The following is a 24,308-nucleotide window of genomic DNA, read 5'->3' as shown; positions in this document are numbered from 1 at the left end:
ATTATTTAATCTAATACAAGAGCAAAATAAAAAAAATAGGTGATACTTCACTTATTCTTTTGTTTATCCACTAAATATTTATTGAACACATATTATGTGCCATACATTTTGCTAGGCAGTGGATTAAAACAGTTGAGGAAAGGACTTTAGAGTCAAGTGCCTTCCCTCATGTAATTTATAATCAATTAGGAAACATGATATTAAACAAATTAATTAAAGTCTCATACATATTCAAAGATCAAAAATATACTCTGGAGAACTACTAGGGTTCTCAGGCAGTAAGGAGAGAAACTAAAGAACAATCTTGTAGGTTTCTGCTTTTATGTATTTAAAATATAAAGAAAATAAATGAATGAATACATTTAAGATTTCATTAAAAGAAAAAGTCCTATTACTAAAAGCCCACTGGATTACAGTTTTAGACAATCTTACAATTAAAACTGAGTTGAACAATCTGTCCTTAAATTGTTAGTATAGATAGACAAGAAGATGATTGATAGATAAATGATAGATAGATATAATACAGTGGTAATCAGAACTCCATTTCTTTCTATCTATCTATGTATCTATCTAATCTTTCTAATGATATACTGCTGTATTTACTAAACTCTGGCATTTGGGATAGATAGACATTAAAAAATATAGCAAGATATTACTTCAGTTTCTCATTAATAAATCCCTAAAAACCATTTGACCATCTCTACCTAGATTTTCCAAAGGCATTTCAAACTCACTAACATTTAAAAGAGGCTCATCAGTTTCCCCCTCTCTACCTCTCGTTTTCCCATTAACAACATTTGGTCCAAAATCCTGAATCATAATGGAGTTTGAACTTTCAGTTACCATCCTGATGGATTATTCCTTCTAAGTATCTTAAAATCTATTCACTCTTCTCAATTTATATTCTACTTGGATTAAAACCTGACATTGTGGATACACTTCTAATTTATATTTCAAATTCTAGCATGTAACCCAAGTCTAGTGTATGTACTAAACAAATGCCCATTGAATTAAATACATGAATGAGCAAAACACTGATGTAGTCCAAGGAAGTAAAGAACAGTGGTAAAGGAAGAGATCTGGAACACTCTTAAGGACAAAAAATTCCCCATTATGATATCAAGATATTGGCAACATTTTCTAAAAACACATGTATATTATGGATTATTTCCTTGAAAAAAATATTTTGCATTGACACAAAATATATTCAGAAGAATCTAAATGTACTATATTTCAACAAAAGTATTGAAATATTTTTGTTCACTGATTTTTAAAGTTCTAATGTTATTACTTTGTATTTATAAATTAGTCCTCTGAAATTTACTGAATACCTAAAATGTGCAATGCACTTTGTTGAGTTCTGCAGGGGAAACAAATAAACTATAGGCTCTGAAGTGCTTTACAGCCTTAAGCTAAAACTTCAGAGTTACATTGAAAACGTCTCAAATGTGAACCAGAGAGGATGCAATAAAGCAAAATATGTAAAACTCTCTTTTCTTCAGTGCCCCTTTAGACCTGATGACTGATCATGGCCATTGGAAACTATTCTTTCACTTTCTGTGACAGGGCACAGAGCAAAATATAGTCAAGACATTGACGAGGAACATCTGTTAGATGCTTTCTACTTCGTCAGAGAGACTTTTATGTTCCTTCCAGATATACAGAAAGTAAATCAGAAAAGCAATGCATTTATAGCTTTGTAGATATCAAAGAAAGAACACTTACATAGGGTTAATAAATAAATCATGGAATTCATAGATTTATATATTTCTTTAACTAAGACTATCCATATACTCTATGATAAAAAAATTAAACTGAGTTCTAAATGATTAAAATAATTACCACAGGACTGTTCTTAATCATTAAACAAAACATTAAAAATATAACCCCAACACAATAAACATAACTGTTTTGTATTATGATGTAACTAAGCCTATACCAAAATATCATTTTTCATAAAATAGTTTCAAATGCAAATAGTGATGTCTTTAGTAGTATACTCTCAATTATTAAGTAAAATATAAATAACTGAATTTGGCACATATATATAAACATAATTCTTCAGTGATTAAAATTTTTAGTGAGCTTGTTAAGATATATACTTTCCCATAAAGTGCTAATTAAACATTTAAAATGTACACAAATATAGCAAAAATATTGATTTGTTTAGAAAGCTTACTAATCTCGGTAGATCTACTAGGGACTGGAGGTGGCTGCGTGCCATTGCGAGTAGGTATTGAAGACTGGTGTGAAACTGGAGAAAATGGAATCATATCAAAGATGTCAGTGGAGGGAGACTTAGGTGTCACATTGCCTGCCTGCAATGAAGATAACATGAATTAGTATTCCATGTAGAAACATTATAATGCTAAATATTTCATACACATATTAAACATATATAAACACAACAAAAAATGCAGTTGAGTCATATGAACTTGCCATTCTGTAAATCAAAAATAGTTACCAAAAAAAAAAAAATAGTTACATATTGGCTATTTCATATGACTCAACCACTTATGCTAAATGCTCATTGGCAAGAAAATTTCTGCAAAAATATTCTCAAAGATGATGGCAAAAATGGTGATAATACTATTCTAGACAGATATAAAAGATATGTTGGATTTTTTGTATATCTAGAAATAATTGCCACTTATATCAGAGAATTGAAAACGTGTTAGAAACTATTTATATAAAACCTTGATTTCAGTAATGTATTTTGCACAAGATTACAAGATTTAGACAGAAATAACCGAACATAAGTGATGAATCTTAAATATAACCATTCAAAAGCGATTGATAATGATTTTAAAAACATTTTAAGGAGTCTATTTTAATTTGTACTTATAACTGTAATGGAGCCAACTATTATATTCATTGCAGTGACTTTTCTTCTTAGAATAAGACTTCATCATTTTCTACAATAAATAGCTACCTTGTGAAATAAATTATAATCACAAAATGATTAAGTTATCTGGGCCAGTCTGGGCTAGGATGTAATGAAAGAATGAGACAATCATCACTTTGATTGTCATATAGGGAAAAAAATTATTTTATATATATATATCATCTATTGATATAAAAGAAAGAGAATTCCCATTTTGGAGAGAAATAGTGAGAAAAATTTATTTTTCTTATAAGAACATGAATATTGTTTAGAATTGCTTAGAGTGGTTCATATTATAATTTGTGTTCTCAAAATACATTTGTTTACTGATTCACAGATGATGCAGGTAGTGAAGATAAAAAGGCTGATTGTGTGTAAAGAGTGATAGATTGTGTGTAAAGAGTGATAGATTTGCTATTCAGTTAATAAACCTGTTAGTACATTTTTTCATGCAGGAAAATTGCTGTCATCTCCCTTTCTTTAGCAACTTACTTTAACTTTAATGGATAGTCTATCAGTTACAAATACTATCCAAAGACTTGGAGGCAACTTTATCCCTCAGCTCTTTCCTCCTACTCAGGAATGTTGTTCTCCTAATCAGCCTCTCTCTCAAATTCCACTGGCTTCCATCTCTCTCCTCTTTGTCAAGATACAAAGATACTCAGATCTTGACTGTTGTTAAAACAAACCAACCAAAAAGGTCTTTACCCAGTGCCTCTTTACTCCTCTCGTCTCTCATATCTCTTTCCCTTCCCTTCAAAGCTGAGGTCCTTGAAGGAGGTATCACATCTCTTGCCCTTTTACTTCATCCAATCCTCAACTCAGATCATTCCAGACTTTGCTCTTTTTGCTGAACTCTACTGAAAGAGCTTTTGCCAGTCTCAACAATGGCCTAATTTCCCAGTTGCTATATCTGATGGATCTTTGAAAGTACCTGTCCTATTTCATCTTTTTGTGGATTTGGACCACCACTCTCTACTAGAAACTCTCTGAGATCAGATGACCAAAGGATGCAAAAATGGCACACAAGGGCCCCAGATCACATCACATCGATTCAAGACATAGCTGATTTTTTTCATTACTATATAAATGGCATATTTTGGCAGAATTAAAAAAATACGTGGGATAATAAAAAGCATTTTCTATTTAGCGAATTACATGAGGTCTTGGGATGCTGCTCTCACTGATTGGCTTGGGAAGGCCACATTTAGAAGGTGGTGGTATTAACAGTCCCAATGATAGTCTGGAATCAGGCGAGTTGACAGGAGTGACAGTAATGGAAGAAATATTTAGACAGGGAGATGAATCATCAGTTCTACGCCAGAAAGAAGGTGAGCATCTCTGAAACCCGTGTTGCTCATGATCAGACATTTTGTGCAGCAGCTGTAAAGGAATGACAGAAAAATATACTAAGGAGAAGAAAGAAGATGTGGAGGAAAAAGAAAAAAAGTATATATGAAAATGTATTAGGATATTTTGTGAAAATGATAAGTACTTTCAAAATAACTTTACTAAAATTAAAACAAATCGTTTGAGTAGATTTTTTCCTATTGCAAGAGTCTTCAGATTCTGGATTGTTTAATTTGATGATTTTTCACTGAAATATTACATTTTTAGGTATTTTAATAAAATATTACATTCAATACGACTTGAGAGGAAGAAAGTGGAGAGAAAAATGACAAATGCCTACAGATTTATTTCTGAGAGAGCCTCTGTGTACTGAGATGGGAAAAAGGAAGGATAGCAACAAGAAAAAAAATGTCAGTAGGAGTAAAGTCTGGTATAAGTTAAGACTTTGTAGAATTTTCAAAAAGGGCTACAACATACATTTTAGATTTAATCCTCAAAAAATTCATTTGAAGTATTAGTAATATTACATCCATATTATAATAAAGATAGGGGAATCAAGGCCCATAAACTCTTTATGAGCTACTCCTGTGTATGTAAGAAGCAAAGCCAAAATTCAAAACAATCTGACTCCAATCATCATGCCCTTTCTATAGGTAGTAAGCTCCAAATGGTAAAATTTTGGGGGGATGGGCAGAGGGAGTTGTCAAGCATCTCAAGTAAATCAGAGAGATAAATAATAATAAGTAACTAGTACACTGTACTGGGTCTGCACATCAGTCTTTGGATGACTTTTGGAAGCTATTTCCATTACATCATGGAAAGCTACTGTCAAGTACTGAACTGGACAGAGCTGAGTGGCCAGATGTCAGAGTGGTCAGTTAAAACAGCAACCAAAATGAAAGTATGTAATAATTGAGCCTTTATTCACTTACAATGATAGTGTAAGCAAGAGGCCAGAAAGAAGGTTCTGGTTCCATCAATGTCCCATTTTTCCCCAGTGAATGGCACTGGGCAAAGGTCAGGAGTATCATTACAGAAGCAGGACAGTATCTCTCTCCGGAGGGAGCCCTGAACACAAGGTTTCTGCTGGTTTTGTTTTGGGGAGAGGGAGATGGGAGTGCAGAGGGAAGAAAAGGGAAAAGAACTAGGAGTAGAAAATACTGAAAACTGAATCCTAGTGGAGAAAAGTATTTTCAAGGCCCCCAAAAGATGAAGCACTTAAGAGAGGCCTTGGTCAAGGGCCTCCAATAAGGAGGGCTCTGAATGGAGGTACCTGGGCTGGGAATGCAGTTAATGCGTAATAGTGCGGCCAGCCTGGTTGGTGAAGGGGGCTGAGTCCCTGACTACAACTCCTCCAAGCAGTGCACTGAATCTGGGGTGAGGAGGGCAGCTTTCTCCCATGAGGCTTGCCATGGAAAGACTTTGTAACTTTGTAGGGCCTAAAGGATTTGACCTGGAGCCAGACTTCTCAGCTACAAGTCACACTGCAGAGATTTTTCAACACTAATAGGACCTGGAGGCAGCCAACACAAATCTGGCTTTTGATAAACCTCATGGTGAAAGGTTGTAACTAAAATTATAGTTAGGAGAAACAACTTTGAAAGAATCTTTAAACTAGGAGTCATCTCTTCACACATTTCAGGAAGCAGAGGGGGAAAGAAGGAAGCGTAAAGTGACAGATTTAAGTTGAGGAAAGAATTCAGTGTGGAAGCAAGTCTCTGATGGTCTGAATTATGTAATTTATCACTCTATTAATATGCATATACAGTTACATAATGATTGCTTTCCCTACTGATCTCTATAGTGATCTATCTATCTATAGAAATGTATACATGTACGCATGTATGTATATAATTTTAAGATCTATTTCATGGTCTATATAATTCACTGTAAACTTTTGTAGTTGGTAGCCACCTTTTACTTAATTATAGGTAACAACTGTAAGCTCCTGGTGGACAAAACTTTGTTTTTCTAAAATAATCTGTATAACATATTAGAATACTTGATATATAATGTCAATGAATATTTATTGTTTAATGTATACTATAGCAACTTTTTTTAACTTAAACTATAAATTGATAAGGATGTCTGTACTGAGTAAAAAATAAAAAGATATCATGTGAAAGTTGTCCTTGGTATCATTTGGCTTATAAATGGGAGTACTCTATATTGTTTTATGACTTGTATTCATCAAAACATTCTTTACCAGGTGCCACAAAACAAACTGAAGGCCAACCTAACCAACTTAAAAGTGCTCTAGTGTTTTATCATGGTGTTAATATTTGTATTCTACTTCCTCTGAGAAAGTATACTTATATAAAAGAAGAATGTATATAATATGAAAATAATCGAATATTTCAATGCCCCAATTAAGAAGTATTTTCACTTTCAAAATGGTAAAGCAGGGCTATCTGTCAATAATTTGGGTATCTAAAGTTTAAAACTCTAACACTAATTATTACAATTTTCCTTTGGGTCATCAGTAATCTAGATTTGGTCAACTAAGATTTTTTGTTTGGGTCACATAGGTCTTTAAAATAAGTTTTGATTCAGTTGCTTACAGGTGAATATTAAGAGGTTGTACATTAAAATCCAGAGAGTTTGTTTAGAAGTTAGAAAATCAAGAAAGTAGACCCACAAACTTGCGTAAAAATAACTGACTGGTATTGAGCAAGTAGCTGTGCCTGCTAAGTTGGTGTCTGCTCTCCAACTCCTCACTCCACCACATGCCCATTTCACACATTTGTTTAGGCCACAGCCTGGGCTCTGCTGACATTTGTGTTTGTCATTGATAACTTAGAAATAATTCAAGTCAGGGAATTAGATGTTACATCTGATTCCTTATAAGAATGAAATCTAAGTACATAGGCATATTTCAATAGCATCTGATTCTGCACCAAACTATTACACTTATTAAATAAGAATATGTGACTACAGCCCCTAAATGGCATATGGTGGCATTTTGGGCACTGGATAAATATTTTGAGCAGTGTCTCTAAATTTAAGTGTTCAGGAACTAGTCATTTTTTAATCTTGCATTTTTAAGTGGTTGAGGATACTTATTCTTTTAAGAAATGAAATACATAGTTCAGATGAAAATGGTTTGATATTTTTGTGTTGGGCCTTCTGTCAGTATTTTTACAGATGGCTAGAGACCAAAATTTGGGGAGTTTCCTACAGAAGTTTATGGCGCTACTGTTTAATCCTTTTATGCCCATAATTCTAAGTGCTTTGGTCTTCAGGAAGGTGTACAGCCTCTGAATTATTATACTAAGGGGAATGAGGAATTCTGTGTTCAACAGTTACATGTTAATTATGCAGAAATTATTAGGTTATTAAGACATATTAATAATGAGTGCCCATATTTGAGATTCATAGTTGTTGTAGTTTTACAGCTCTTTCTTTCAGTAAGTAGAGGCTTGGCGCATTAGGCCATGTGAATATTTCAATTCCGAGCTTTGCCTAAATATGACAATGTTGAAATGTCATAAAAGCGTTTGAATCCTATCAGTTAATGTTGAATACATCTAAACAATAACAAAAAAACTGCACTAAAGATTAGATACTTCGATTATTTAAAAAAACACTAAAGATGGGGAAATATAAAGGTAATGTAAAATGTTCTAGCAAATCCTTCTGCATTGTCATGCTGATTCATTCTTTTGAAGTTCACTATTATGGCACATTTTCAGCATCACTTTTTAAATAAGTTTCAAAAATAACTTCTAGTCCATGACACGGGGAGGGGGAACGGTAAGCTGGGATGAAGTGAGAGAGTGGGATGGACTTATATATACTACCAAATGTAAAATAGATAGCTAGTGGGAAGCAGCCGCATAGCACAGGGAGATCAGCTCAGTGCTTTGTGACCACCTAGAGGGTGGGAGGGAGATGCAAGAGGGAGGAGATACGGGGATATATGTATATGTATAGCTGATTCACTTTGTTATAAAGCAGAAAATAACACACCATTGTAAAGCAATTATACTCCAATAAAGGTGTTAAAAAAGATAAAAACTTCTAGAATTTATAGCTCCACATATGTTATTTTTTCAGACTTCTAGATACACAGTTTGGTTACATTGGCCTCTTAGTTGTAAGACCTATTATCTTATACATTCTTACAAGAATCTTGCAAGTTAAATGGTTATCATCATCCACATATCCCAAAGAGGAAAACTGGAACAAGGAGAGATCAAATGACTTCATTAGGTACTCACGGTCAGAAGTGGAATGAAATACAGGTATATTTTTCTTCCCATTAGACTGGGTTTACTTCTTTAGAACCATCATTTGTGCAAGTAACAATTGTGAAAGTTGTGAACCGGTCATCGTTTTTTGTGGGCAACAAACGTTCTTGAATCAATGTTCATGTTTAAAATTTATGCTTTTGTTTAAAGATTCACATTTGGCTTGTTGTATAATTGAGAGTTCTCACAATCTGCTCTTGTCCATCTTGACTTCAATAGCAGTTGAGAAAACCCCAGAGGTAGATAAATTGGCAGTTTTATTTACCCACAATGAAATACACATTTTAGGTTATAATTTGTCCTATCAAGCCTAATCAGTGGCCACACAGTTGATTATGTAAAGGTAAAATTTTATACAGTAACACTTGGTTTAATTGAAAGGGAGACATTTATTTTACTCAGCAATAGAAAGTCCAGTATTTCTTAGGACTACAATTTTATTCATTTCACTTCCTGGCAAAGGTTAAAATTTGGTTAAAACCTTCTATAGCCAGAAAAGTAAAATGCAAGTAAAATGCAGACACTAGAATCAAGAAGAACAATTTGATTTAGCTTGCTATGCCCACATCTTATTATGGAACAGTCTTCCAGAGGCGTTCATGAGGCTAGGAGGGCAGAATAAACCCTTTTTTTCTGATATAAATACAGGCAGCACTGCCATGTGAATGTAATAAATGGAAATCAGATTGTTCCTAGTTAATTAGTACCACACGGTGGAAAACCTAACCTCTAATCTATTGCCAAACCGCTAGAACACAGCAAAAAGCAAACAACACAGCCAAGTAACAGAACTTACTCAGTATATCTAAATGACTGAATAAAATGAAGACCCAATTTCTAAAACCAATGAAAAGATTTCCACAATTTCAGTAGTATACAGATGTATGTAATATGGGAACTATCAAGGATATTTCATTTGCCAGAAAAGGAACCCAAGATTGAATCATTCAAGTGATATTTAGGAGACCTGTAAGCATTGTTTTTTAAGAACAAGTTTAAAAACAGCACGTCAAAACTCTTAGAGGAAAACATAGGCAGAGCACTCTATGACATAAATCACAGCAAGATCCTTTTTGACCCACCTCCTAGAGAAATGGAAATAAAAACAAAAATAAACAAATGGGACCTAATGAAATTTCAAAGCTTTTGCGCAGCAAAGGAAACCATAAACAAGACCAAAAGACAACGTCAGAATGGGAGAAAATATTTGCAAATGAAGCAACTGACAAAGGATTAATCTCCAAAATTTATAAGCAGCTCATGCAGCTCAACAATAAAAAAACAAATAACCCAATTCAAAAATGGGCAGAAGACCTAATAGACATTTCTCCAAAGAAGATATACAGACTGCCAACAAACACATGAAAGAATGCTCAACATCATTAATCATTAGAGAAATGCAAATCAAAACTACAATGAGATATCATCTCACACCAGTCAGAATGGCCATCATCAAAAAATCGAGAAACAATAAATGTTGGAGAGGGTGTGGAGAAAAGGGAACACTCTTGCACTGCTGGTGGGAATGTGAATTGGTACAGCCACTATGGAGGTTCCTTAAAAAACTACAAATAGAACTACCATATGACCCAGCAATCCCACTACTGGGCATAAACCCTGAGAAATCATGTACCAAAATGTTCAGTGCAGCTCTATTTACAATAGCCCAGAGATGGAAACAACCTAAGTGTCCATCATTGGATGAATGGATAAAGAAGATGTGGCACATATATACAATGGAATATTACTCAGCCATAAAAAGAAACGAAATTAAGCTATTTGTAATGAGGTGGATAGACCTAGAGTCTGTCATACAGAGTGAAGTAAGTCAGAAAGAGAAAGACAAATACCATATGCTAACACATACATATGGAATTTAAGAAAAAAAATGTCATGAAGAACCTAGGGGTAAGACAGGAATAAAGACACAGACCTACTAGAGAATGGACTTGAGGATATAGGGATGGGGAAGGGTAAGCTGTGACAAAGCGAGAGCGAGGCATGGACATATATACACTACCAAATGTAAGGTAGATAGCTAGTGGGAAGCAGCCGCATAGCACAGGGAGATTGGCTCCGTGCTTTGTGACCGCCTGGAGGGGTGGGACAGGGAGGGTGTGAGGGAGGGAGATGCAAGAGGGAAGAGAGATGGGAACATATGTATATGTATAACTGATTCACTTTGTTATAAAGCAGAAACTAACACACCATTGTAAAGCAATTACACTCCAATAAAGATGTAAAAACAAAAAAATAGCATGTCAGTTTACACATGAAAAAATGAAAAATAGTAGTCCTTCATTCATTATGAGGAATTGGTTTTAAGTGAAAAAAGGGTTTGGGATATATACTAACAACATACATTTCTGTAGTTAGGAATGTCTTTTAATTTTAATACTGAGCAAAAAAAAAAAGTATTTTGTTTTTCTTAGCTAGAACTAAACTACTCTGTAATCTCACACTAAATTTTATACTGGGTGTATTAACTAAAACAATAAACAACAGTCCAAATGATGTTAGAAAAAGAGTAAACTTTTAAACTCAAGTACTGTATCATGAGGCCAGACTTCTTCTTTGAATTCCAGATTTGAATATTCAAACTTTTAATAAATGTCTTCATCGGCCACCCAGTAGGCAGAAGTAACACGAGCAAAAATGAACTACTGATTGGTCATCATTCACCTCCCCCAAGTCACATCTATTTTGGAAAATGGCACCACCACCCAGATGCTCGGGATAAAACCCTAAGGGGCAATATTGACCCTCTTTTATTCTACAGGCCACAGCCAATCCATCCGTAAATCCTGCAAGTTCTACTTCCAAAATATATCAAGCTATTATATACATCATCCCAACTGATAGAATTCTAGGCCAATTTACTCTTCTCCTTCACCTAGACTACTGAGATAGCTTCCTAGACAGTTTTAGGGACCTCAGTGTGGCCTCTTTACAGCCCATGGTGCATACAGCAGCCAGCTGATCCCCAAATCTCCTGTTAAAAACCTTTGAGTAACTTCTCACTGCAATTAAAGAAAACAAACAAACAAACATGGCCTACAGGGCCCTACAAAATCTAGCCTCTGACTCTCTTCAATTTTTTTGCCTCTTTTTCACGATGCTCCAGGCGCAAAGGTCTTGTTACTGTTTTCAGCCCTTTGTATTAACTAACTTTATTTATTCAGGTCTCAGTTTAAATGCTACATTCTCAGAATGCACTTCCCAGATCACTATCTCTAAAAAAAAGCTCCCATTCTCTCTGATTCTCTCTTTTATTTTATTCATATTTACTTATTTGCATCTTATATAAGATCCAAATTTCTAAATTTATTTATTCATTTAGCTATGGGTTTATTACCCATCTCCCTGTCTTTCCCCATACTATGGAAGTTTAATAGCAGCTGCAATTCATATACTGCTAAAACCCAAGGGCCTAGAATAGCATATGGTCATATAAGATGTTTAATAAATGTGTTACAAGCTGCCATAACAGATCACAACTATATCAAATGTACGCAACTGGCAAATGTGAGAAAATAAAAATCAAAGTGATATGCATCTTAATATGTAAAATATGTCACCAAGCTACTATTTCAAAATACCAGTGATGACTTAGCAGGACTAGGAAAAATAAAAACAAAACTAAAATTTACACAATTGTAAATTTTGAAAGAAATTTTTAGGATTCTTGAAGATTTTCTTTAAAAGCTTGAACCTAAAATTAGTTTGCATCTTCAAAATAAATCAATGACCAATTCACATTGATGTATATAAGACATAAGTGGTTGGCAGCCTAGCACCTAAGAAATAGCAACCTTTCCTTTGGGTGCCTCTGAGGAGACTAGAGAAATGCATCTATGTTCTCACGTACACAGTGACTCCTTAGAGTACAAAGGTTCTCCATCTGGAAGATTCTACTCAACAGGGCCTCACACTTTTAATCTATGATTTAATATAGAATAATAGGATCAATATAAGACTGAAATTTCTTAGAAGACCTGATCCTTTGAACAGAAATTCAACTTTAACTTTGGACTGCTTACTAAGGTAGATGGCTGGTGTGACCTTTTAGTTATCTAATCAAATTTTACCAAAAATGGGCTTCCCTGGTGGCGCAGTGGTTGAGAGTCTGCCTGCCGATGCAGGGGACGCGGGTTCGTGCCCCGGTCCGGGAAGATCCCACATGCTGCGGAGCGGCTGGGCCCGTGAGCCATGGCCGCTGAGCTTGCGCGTTTGGAGCCTGTGCTCCGCAACAGGAGGGGCCACAACAGTGAGAGGCCCGCGTACCACAAAAAAAAAAAAAAAAAAAAAAAAAAAAAAAATTAAAAACAAGTTAATAGATACCTAAAACAGCATCTTGAAAACCATTTGAATTAATCAGGTATTGTTAGCAATTTAAAAATGTTGAGTTCACTTTCTTTTAAGAATCAAATTCTATTTTTTAATCTTGAAGATGCATCAGCAATTTCAAAACTCACATAATGAGACTTTAGGAGCTGAAAAGTTATGAGACAATTTTTTAAAAGTCAAAATAAAGAGAAAATATAGACAAAGATATTACTATGATGAAAGAATATAAGTAGATTGCAAAGTTATAATTTGAGCTAGGTGCATAATGATCAATAAGGCAATAAACTTTCTACACATGTGTATTAAGTGCAAAAGAATGATTTAGAGAAAATTATTTCTCTTTTTTTAATTCAACCTTTCAGTTATAGTCTTTTAAGCGTTCTATTGAGACAGTGCTGAGACGAACACAATGCCTATGATAATTACTAAATGACAACTTTAGGAGACTTAATTCATTCTAATAACTGGCTATTTGAATAATTTTATTGTTTTTTATATAACTGACTCTACCAATGATAATTGCTGAATAAATGAATATACTCACGTATAGTCTGTGCTCATTTATCAACTTTCAAGCTCACAGCTTGTTAACGGCTACCTAGGCCAGAGGGTCCAGGAAACTGAAGAGAGTGTCATTTCTTCATTCTTCCTGCTCTTTACCATTTCTGAAGCTGACTTGGTAACCATGTGAGATCACCAGTGCACACACATAACCCCAACCCTGACCCACCTTCTCAGTTGTCCCAGTGCTAGTCTAGGGCAGTGTCTGCTTTCAGGAGATAAAAGACAGATGTGCTGTCCTATCAACATGTCCCAAACCTCTCTGCTCTTCCCAAATCTACCATGTTCCTTAACATGATACCTCTAGCTCTCTTCCTAGAGAAAGAAGATACATAATGAATAAGCTTTGGTTTTGCATCCAAAATGGTGATGGATCTTATTTTTACTCCTTTGAAAACATAAAGACTGAAGTAAAGCTACTTTTCATATGCAATGAATTCCAGCAAAATCTACCTTATTAAGACTGATTGAAAAAGTAACTTCTCCTTCATTTATCTTCATACTCCTAATTTGTTTCATAGGATGGCTTACAAGACATTCAACAAGACCTAAAAAATGTTGCTCCATTTGGGACTGAAGGTTGAACAGTTTGAGCTGATGTTCTGTTCCTTGCGATGGGGAAGGCAAGAAAATATCATCATCTTGATGAGAAGCAAATAATGATCGTAGTAAAGAGAAAAAACAGGGAGCGATATTATAATAAAGCCAGAACTTGAAGAGAATGCTCCAGCACCTCACTGTGCATTACAGAGGTACACTGTGCAACATTGGAACCTCACTCCCAACCTCTCTCACCTTGGCTGTCTCAACCCCACTGTCACAAACTATATGCCAAGCAATGGAAATACCAACTGTTTCAATGTGGAAGATGGAAAAGTGTGAGTTTAGAAGAAAAAAATGTTTTTTGACCCATTTCCAGGGCACATCAAATTTAAAACCCAAAATGTAACTTCTTACAGAAATATTATTCATGGTAATGAACCGGTGAAATATTCTAATAGTAGATAGCAATAAATATATTTAAATTGACTTGCAAATGAAAATTTGCAACAAAAATTCTTTTCAGAAGTTTGTAAATGCTATAATTGTGTTTCAGTTCATAGGATCATGCCAAAAGTTATATATTAAAATTTCTAAATGTAAAATAAAATATACATTTTAATGGACAATATCAGTACAGATGATTCTAAAAGAGAATAAAATTCCTAAGTATATTTTGCCTAGAAAAAAATATCAACTGTTTTAAATTCTATCTCCCCTCAAAAAATTCCCTTAGCTAAAATCACAAAATAATGGCATCATATCTCAAGATAAGAAAATGATTTCAAATCTGTGATAAACCAAAAGTAAATAATTTAACTATAAAAATACTGAGTGTTGTCTGCAGAGACTACCACTGATTTTAGTGTGTGAAATATAACTCTGTTACTCCCAGTAGGAGCCCTTGCTATGTAATATAAGAAACCAATTCGATCGTGTTAACAGTCCAGCTTCTATAATGAAGTTCAGTACTCCAAGGGCAGATTGGCTTCAGTCATTAAATCAACTTCAGTAAACAGTAATCAATTGGAATGAAAGAAGATTATGTCACAAAGAGGAAAAGATCAAATTGAGGGCTGAATTATTCTAGAAAAGAGAAAAGAGCAACACGGAAAAACAACTCTGATCTGAGCTACCTAGGTAATTTTAACGTTTAAATTAATCTTATTTAGCACCTTGTATCTCTATCTACATTTAGTTTAAAATGACTGATCCCAGAGTATTATTTGGAATACTGAAGAGCTGATGATCCACACATGTTTTATCACCATGAAATCTTATTTCTAAGGAAAAGATGTATGTATTCTATATACTTACTGGAGATGTTGATACTTGGGTTATTCTCAACTGGTTTTCCAAATCTTGTACTTTGTTTTTAAGTTCCATATTTTCTGTTTCTAAGTCTTGAATCTAAAAAGCAAATGATTATTGAATAATCTTCAGACATTTGTTCTTGGAAGATATTGGCTGTTAAATTGGCTATATTAATGAATAGGGTTTTATATTATTTAAAATTTTAATGTATTTTTTTGTGCACAGGGGAGAAATTTATTTTGATAAAGCTTGGGATATACCATAGAATTCTAGGTCACTGGAAAGACATATTATTAAATTTAAAATATGTTTTTATGTGTGTGCAAATTTCATGTTTCTAATGCCTCATCTCTGTTTTCTTATAGCGTTGTGCAATCTGTACCCATAAACTTGGAGTATAACTGCAAGACAGTGAAACTTGCTTATGATGATTTTGAAGAGAGTGGAGAAAGGGTGTAATTTAATTATAAAGGAATCTGATCTGCATGGGAAACCACTTACCCAGCATCTGCTGCTTCTGCTGCTCTGATCCCCATGAGAAGCATCAGGAAGTGAAGCAAAGTCACATGAGAACACTAAGTTCTTGTGGGAATTCAATATAAAATGGTTAAAAACTGTGCAGGGGATCAGGAATGAAAAATTATAGGAACACAGTGAAAGCAGTTCCAATCAGTGTGGGGGGAATTTAATGGCAGGCCTTCTAAATTTGTTTGATGATATGCAAGTTTCCCTGTACTTACATCACATAAATGTGAAATAACAAGCTTAGTTTACTCACTCTTTTCTGTAACACTGCAATCTGTTTTCTTGTTTCAACATCTTTTCCTCCAGATTCTAGAAATTTCCTATACGCCAGGTCAAATGCTTGGCCAATTGTTAAAGTTATCTCTTCAGCCTTTGTAAAAACCAAACAAAGATTTGCATTTTAATAATAATATGTCAGACTATTCTTTGAATCAAGAAAAACGGTAACATGAGGTATTTCAAAAGGGCAATGTCTAGGGGTAGACATAGTAAATGAGCAAAGTAGTCTATGCTAACATAATAATTCAAAGCCTACCCATGCACAACATAAAAAAGCAATGTTTTGGCAATTAAATGAATAGCTGTTGAAGTTGGAAGCAAGAGTCCTATCCAACTTCTCATCTCTTTTATCACAGCATTTTTTTCCCTAGTTTGTTTTCCTCCCTTCCTCAAATATTTACTGCCTATTAAATAAAAGCATAGTGCCAACTGCCGTTTTTCTTGTTGCTTTGCTACTTATTTCCTTTTCTTACTGAGGAGGGTTTATTAAGCCTGGCAGTAACTTGAATGAGGTTGGCTGGGTAGTGTCTGTGGAAAACCTGATGGATGCCCTCTCTAAAGGAAGCAACTGCTTGCTACTCAGTTCCAATTGATTTTTGGCTTGTGGAAATGAACATTTCCAACCCAGAGTTGTCGATTTTAAATATGTGAGATGAGGTCAGAAATCTGAATATTCATATGGAAAGCTCCCAATTTTAAGTGACAGTAAACAATATTTTTGTAAAACACAGTGCCGACTGAGCAAAATATATCTGTCACCTGAATTTGGCCTCATAAACAATTATGTCTCTGGTCTATTAACTAGAAACTGCCACAAATATCCTAAGTCCACCAGCTCATTCCTTCTCCACTGATATCTCAACTGGTATCACAGTGTCTTACTGGGAACAGTGTAAATAGTAAATAAAGATTTATTCACTTTATTAACATTATAAAGAAGTTTGGTAAAGGCATTAATTGATTTAATGCATCAGAAATATTTCATATTTAATATAACACCTCCACATGACATAACAACTGGTAGCAACATTAAATCTTGAAAATGCCCTGCTTTCACTAATCTATTGCAAATCCTAAAATTTTGTGATTCCTAGGTGCAACATAAATTTAAAATATGCTTTATTAATAAAGCTTAGATTACTTAAGACAGTTATTTTTGTAGTTCACTATTCATTTAAAAAGGCATTTAGCCATAAAAAGTATTTATAGTGTTTAACCCAATAAACCAAAAAATGCAAAATATATGCCTAAAATTATATGAGAACTATCTGTCTTACAAAAAAGATGGAAAAGAAAATAAGCTATATTAAGGAATACTAAAAAGTTAAAATGAGTTCAATGTGTCTTCTTAGTAAGACAATGTGTTTTCCTCAAATACTCAAGGTGTACAGGACAGAAAATTGTTTAAATGGTAAGATGGTTGATTCATCACTAATAACATTTGACTTCATTATTAATTATTTGTTTACAATAATAATTTTTTAAAATCCATAGTCTCTTTTTTATGGTAAGTCATGTCTTTTTAATTAAGATAGCACTTAGCTCCCCGGTAATTATTCTCCATATATTACCTCACTTGCTTCTCATGACTCTGTGAGATGGGGGTTATTATTATTCCCACAATACTTATGCAACTGCAATTCTGTGAGGTTGTATAACTTGCCTAAAATCTGATACTTAGTTAGAGGAGAACCTGGATTCAAATTCAGAATATCTGACTCTACAAGCCTCACACTTTTGGGGGGTAGGGGATAAAATTTATATATAATGAAATGCACAGACCATGATTGTACAATCAGGTGTGTTTTGCCACATGTGTTTTGATACCTATATAACCACCATATCATAAAGATATAGAATATTTCTATCATCCTTGAAAGTTCTCCTATGCCTACCTCTAGTCAAATCACATTTCTTATGGGTAACCGTTGCTCAATTTCTCACCATAGATCAGTTTTACCTGTCCTTGTATCTATAAAAATGGGCCATACTGTATATATTCTTTTGTATTGGTCTTCTTTTTTAGTTTCTCAGATGTTACATGTATCATTCGTTTTATTGCTGATTACTTTCCATCCAGTGAATATACCACAAATGATTTTTCACTTTTCTATCAAGGGACATTTCTGGTGTTTTCAGTCCTGAGTTATAAATAAAGCTGTTACAACATTCTTGTAAAATCTTTTTGTGTACATATGTTTTCGTATCTCTGGGTAAATACCTAGAAAGAAATTGATAAATCATAGGATGGGTCTATGTTTAACATTATAAGAAACTGCCAAACTGCTTTCCAAAGTACCATTGTACATACCCACCAGCAGTAAAAGAGTTCTAGCTGCTCCACATTCTCACCAACATCAGATATTGACATCTATTTAATTTAGTTATTTTACTGGATGAGTAATGCTATTGCAATGTATTTGTAACCTGAATTTCCCTGTTGAATAATATATTAGCCCTGTTTCATGTAATCATTGGCCTTTGTTATCTGCTCATTATGAACTCCCTGTAGACAGTCTCTTGCCCATTTTTTATTAGTTTTTTTGTCTTTTTATTATTGATATTTAGTTCTTTATATATTCTGGATACAAACTCTTTTTCAGATATATGTATGTGACTTGCCATTTCACTTTATAATACTGTTTATAGATTAATAGAAAATGTTTATTTTTAATTAAGTCCCACATATCATTTTTTTCTCCCGCTATATTTAGTGCTTTTGGGGTCATTTCTAAGAAATCATTGTCTACTCAAAGTTCATAGAGAGATTCTCCTATGTTTAATGAAAGTTTTGCAGCAGGCTATAAAAGCTTCTACTTTTGTATCTATTATCCATCTCAAGTTATTTTTATGTAGCATAAGTAAGAACTAATTTTTAAGTATTATTTTTTCATATATTTAGCTAGCTGCTCCAATACCAATTATCAAAGACTTCTTTTCTCCATTAAATTGTCTTGTCACATTTGTGGAAAACTCAATTGACCACGTATGTGTGGATATTTCTGGTCTCTACAATCTAGTTCATTTATTATTTATCTACCATTACATCAATATCACCTGATCTTGATAATAATTTATTTGAAGTACCCTGTGAAAGCAGGTAAAATGTGTCTTCCAACTTTGGTCTTTTCTTTCAAGATTAATTTCTCTATTCTGCACTGTTTTAATCACCATATTAAAAACAAATTTTCTATTTCTACCAAAAATCCCATTGTGATTTTGATAAGGATTGTATTGAATATACAGATCAATTTGGTGGAATTGACCACTTAACTAAATTGAGCCTTCCAACCTATAAATATGGTATCTCTCTCCCATTATTTTCGTTCTTCTTTAATTTCTGCAATAGTTTGTTGATTTCAGCATATCTTCTTCAAAAAATCCTAATTATTTCATGTTTGTTGATGCTTTAGTAAACAGATTTTTATTTTTTCTAGGAGACAGAAACAATTAATTTTTGTATATTAACCTTGTATCTTGTGATTAAATTTGCTTCATAATCATAGTAATTTGTAGTTTTCACATGACTTTCTTTGTAAAAATTCAAATTACATCTGTGAAAAAGATAGTTTTACTTTTTTTCCCAATCTTTATGCCTCTTGTTTCTTTTACGAACTATTCACCATCTAGGACATCTAATACCAAGCTAAACAGAGGTGGTGAGAATAAGCACCCTTGCCCTGTTCCCAATCTTAAAGAAAAGCATTCAATAATTCACCATTAATTTTGATGTCACCTGCAGGATTTTTAACATCCTTATTGGAATAAGAAACGTCTCTTCTACTCCTAGGATATTATGAATTTTATCATCAATTGGATTGAATTTTGTGCTTTTTCTGCATCTATGTGATAATTTTTTTTCATAGAACTTAACAGTGAAACTATCTGGGTCTGTTATTTTACTTGTCAAGAGATTTTTTAAAAAATTTAATTACACATACATTCAGATTTGTTATTTCCTCAGTTTCGTTAAATCAAGTTTTTCAAATATTCATCAATTTCATCTTACTTGACAAATTTACTGGCATAATAGTTATTTAATATTTCTCTCTGTATCCTTTTAAAGACTGTAGCATCTGTACTTATATCCACTCTTTTGTTTCTGGTATTGGTAATTTGTGCCTTCATTTATTTTTGTCCTTGATCTGTCTTTTTAGAGGATCCTTATTAAAGAACCAACTTTTAGTTTATTAATTTTCTTTATTGTGTTTGCAACATCATCGATTATATTATTTATTGTTATTTTTACCTTTTACTTTGTTTTAAATTTGTTCTTATTCTAACTCCTCAAGATCAAGAGCATGATGATTACTTTTAATCTTTTTATCTTTTCTCATAGAAGCATTTAAAGCTATAAATATCCCTCTAAGTACTGCTTTAACTGTCTTTTACAAATTTTGATATTTTGTATTTTGTTGTTATTCAGAGAAAAATAATCTAATTCCTCTTGTGACTTTCTTTGAGCTATTATTACGTGAAGTGTGTTATGATTTAAAACATTTTGACAATTCGTAGTCAGAGAATATACTCTGTAAAATTTTCAATTTTGAAATTTACTGAGTCTTAAAATATGGTCCAGGATATGATGTATCTTTGTAAACATTCCACTGCACTCAAAGAGAAAGTATACCCTGGAAAAGCAAGAAGAACTACAATCCTGCAGCCTGTGGAATAAAAACCACATTCACAGAAAGATAGACAAGATGAAAAGGCAGAGGGCTATGTAACAGAAGAAGGAACAAGATAAAACCCCAGAAAAACAACTAAATGAAGTGGAGATAGGCAACCTTCCAGAAAAAGAATTCAGAATAATGATAATGAAGATGATCCAGAACCTCGGAAAAACAATGAGGCAAAGATTGAGAAGATGCAAGAAATGTTTAACAAAAACCTAGAAGAATTAAAAAACAAACAAACAGAGATGAACAATACAATAACTGAAATGAAAACTATACTAGAAGGAATCTATAGCAGAAAACCTGAGGCAGAAGAACGGATAAGTGACCTGGAAGACAGAATGGTGGAATTCATTGCTGCGGAACAGAATAAAGAAAAAAAAAAAAAGAAAAGAAATGAAGACAGCCTAAGAGACCTCTGAGACAACATTAAATGCAACAACATTCACATTATAGGGGTCCCAGAAGGAGAAGAGAGAGAGAAAGGACCCGACAAAATATTTGAAGAGATTATAGTCAAAAACTTCCCTAACATGGGAAAGGAAATAGCCACCCAGGTCCAGGAAGTGCAGTGAGTCCATACAGGATAAACCCAAGGAGAAACACGCCAAGACACATACTAATCAAATTGGTAAAATTAAAGACAAATAAAAATTATGGAAAGCAGCAAGGGAAAAATGACAAATAACATACAAGGGAACTCCCATAAGATTAACAGCTGATTTCTCAGCAGAAACTCTACAAGCCAGAAAGGAGTGGTATGATATACTTAAAGTGATGAAAGGGAAGAACCGACAACCAAGATTACTCTAACCGGCAAGGATCTCATTCATTCGATGGAGAAATCAAAAGCTTTACAGACAAGCAAAAGCTAAAAGAATTCAGCACCACCAAACCAGCTCTAAAACAAATACTAAAGGAACTTCTCTAAGTGGGAAACACAAGAGAAGAAAAGGACCTACAAAAAAAAACCCAAAACAATTAAGTAAATGGTCATAGGAACATACATATCAATAATTACCTTAAAAGTGAATGGATTAAATGCTCCAACCAAAAGACACAGACTTGCTGAATGGATACAAAAACAAGACCCATATATATGCTATCTACAAGAGACCTATTTCAGACCTAGATACACATACAGACTGAAAGTGAGGGGACAGAAAAAGATATTCCATGCAAATGGAGATCAAAAGAAAGCTGAAGTAGTAATACTCATATCAGATAAAATAGACTTTAAAATAATGTTACAAGAGACAAGGAAGGACACTACATAATGATCAAGGGATCAATCCAAGAAGAAGATATAACAGTTATAAATATATATGCACCCAACATAGGAGCATCTCAATACATAAGGCAACTGTTAACAGCTATAAAAGAGGAAATCAACAGTAACACAATAATAGTGGGGGACTTTAACACCTCACTTAAACCAATGGACAGATCATCCAAAATGAAAATAAATAAGGAAACAGAAGCTTTAAATGACACAATAGACCAGATAGATTTAATTGATATTTATAGGACATTCCATTCAAAAACAGCAGATTACACTTTCTTCTCAAGTGCGCATGGAATATTCTCCAGGAAAGATCACATCTTGGGTCACAAATCAAGCCTCAGTAAAGTTAAGAAAATTGAAATCATATCAAACATCTGTTCTGACCACAACACTATGAGATTAGAAATGAATTACAGGGAAAAAAACGTAAAAAACACAAACACATGGAGGATAAACAATACATTACTAAATAAAGAAGAGATCACTGAAGAAATCAAAGAGGAAATAAAAAAATACCTAGAGACAAATGACAATGAAAACACGATGATCCAAAACCTATGGGATGCAGCAAAAGCAGTTCTAAGAGGAAAGTTTATAGCTATACAAGCCTACCTCAAGAAACAATAAAAATCTCAAATAAACAATCTAACCTTACACCTAAAGGAACTAGAGAAAGAAGAACAAACAAAACCCGAAGTTTGCAGAAGGAAAGAAATCATAAAGATCAGAGCAGAAATAAATGAAATAGAAACAAAGAAAACAATAGCAAAGATCAATAAAACTAAAAGCTGGTTCTTTGAGAAGATAAAAAAAATTGATAAACCTTTAGTCAGACTCATCAAGAAAAAGAGGGAGAGGACTCAAATCAATAAAATTAGAAATGAAAAAGGAGAATTTACAACAGACACCACAGACATACAAAGCATCCTAAGAGACTACCACAAGCTACTCTATGCCAATAAATTGGACAACCTAGAAGAAATGGACAAACTCTTAGAAAGGTATAACCTTCCAAGACTGAACCAGGAAGAAATATAAAATATGAACAGACCAATCACAAGTAATGAAATTGAAACTGCGATTAAAAATCTTCCAACAAACAAAAGTCCAGGACCAGATGGCTTCACAACTGAATTCTATCAAATATTTAGAGAAGAGCTAACACCAATCCTTCTCAAACTCTTCCAAAAAATTGCAGAGGAAGGAGCACTCCCAAAGTCATTCTATGAGGCCACCATCACCCTGATACCAAAACCAGACAAAGATACTACAAAAGAAAAAAAAAAATACAGACAAATATCACTGATGAATATAGATGCAAATATCCTCAACAAAATACTAGCAAACAGAATCCAACAACACATTAAAAGGATCATATATAATGATTAAGTGGGATTTATCCCAGTGATGCAAGGATTTCTCAATATATGCAAATCAATGTGATACACCATATTAAAAAATTGAAGAATAAAAACCATATGATCATTTCAATAGATGCAGAAGAAACTTTTGACAAAGTTCAGCACCCATTTATGACAAAAACTCTCCAGAAAGTGGGCATAAAGGAAACCTACCTCAACATATAAAGACCATATACGACAAACCCACAGTAAACATCATTCTCAATGGTGAAAAACTGAAAGCATTTCCTCTAAGATCAGGAACAAGACAAGGATGTCCACTCTCACCACTATTATTCAACATGGTTTTGGAAGTCCTAGCCACGGCAATCAGAGAAGAAAAAGAAAAAAAAGAATACAAATTGGAAAAGAAGTAAAGTTGTCACTGTTTGCAGATGACATCATACTATACATAGAGAATCCTAAAAATGCTACCAGAAAACTACTAGAGCTAATCAATGAATTTGGTAAAGTTGCAGGATACAAAATTAATGCACAGAAATCTCTTATATTCCTATACACTAATGATGAAAAATCTGAAGGAGAAATTAAGGAAACACTCCCATTTACCATTGCAACAAAAAGAATAAAATACCTAGGAATAAAACTACCTAGGGAGACAAAAGGTCTGTACTCAGAAAACTATAAGACACTGATGAAAGAAACCAAAGATACCAACAGATGGAGAGATATACCATGTTCTTGGATTGGAAGAATCAATATTGTGAAAATGACTATACTACCCAAAGCAATCTACAGATTCAATGCAATCCCTATCAAATTACCAATGGCATTTTTTACGGAACTAGAACAAAAAATCTTAAAATTTGTATGGAGACACAGAAGACCCCGAATAGCAAAAGCAGTACTGAGGGTAAAAAACAGAGCTGGAGGAAT

The 24,308-nt window shown here is 33.7% G+C and overlaps 1 protein-coding gene across 8 annotated transcripts in view; it reads right to left on the bottom strand.

Moving 5' to 3' along the window:
* The window catches only part of GULP1 (GULP PTB domain containing engulfment adaptor 1), a 266,852-nt gene that overhangs the window by 9,843 nt on the left and 232,701 nt on the right, over window positions 1–24,308 (bottom strand). For 4 of the 8 annotated variants that reach the window (XM_079924612.1, XM_079924617.1, XM_079924614.1 and 1 more), the window contains 3 exons: window positions 16,025–16,141; window positions 15,250–15,342; window positions 2,180–2,318 (listed from right to left, as the gene is read on the bottom strand). In XM_079924612.1, coding sequence (XP_079780738.1) covers window positions 2,180–2,318; window positions 15,250–15,342; window positions 16,025–16,141 — 349 coding nt within the window. Of the gene's footprint in view, window positions 1–1,918; window positions 2,319–4,042; window positions 4,268–15,249; window positions 15,343–16,024; window positions 16,142–24,308 lie in introns of those variants that run through there. The other 4 variants (XM_079924615.1, XM_079924618.1, XM_079924619.1 and 1 more) reach the window with 3 other exon arrangements.

The sequence above is a fragment of the Stenella coeruleoalba genome (genome assembly GCF_951394435.1).
Source record: "Stenella coeruleoalba genome assembly, chromosome: 6".
NCBI classification, from domain to species: domain Eukaryota; kingdom Metazoa; phylum Chordata; class Mammalia; order Artiodactyla; family Delphinidae; genus Stenella; species Stenella coeruleoalba.
Note: the sequence above shows the minus strand (reverse complement) of the source record. Positions and strands in the feature narration are given on the sequence as shown.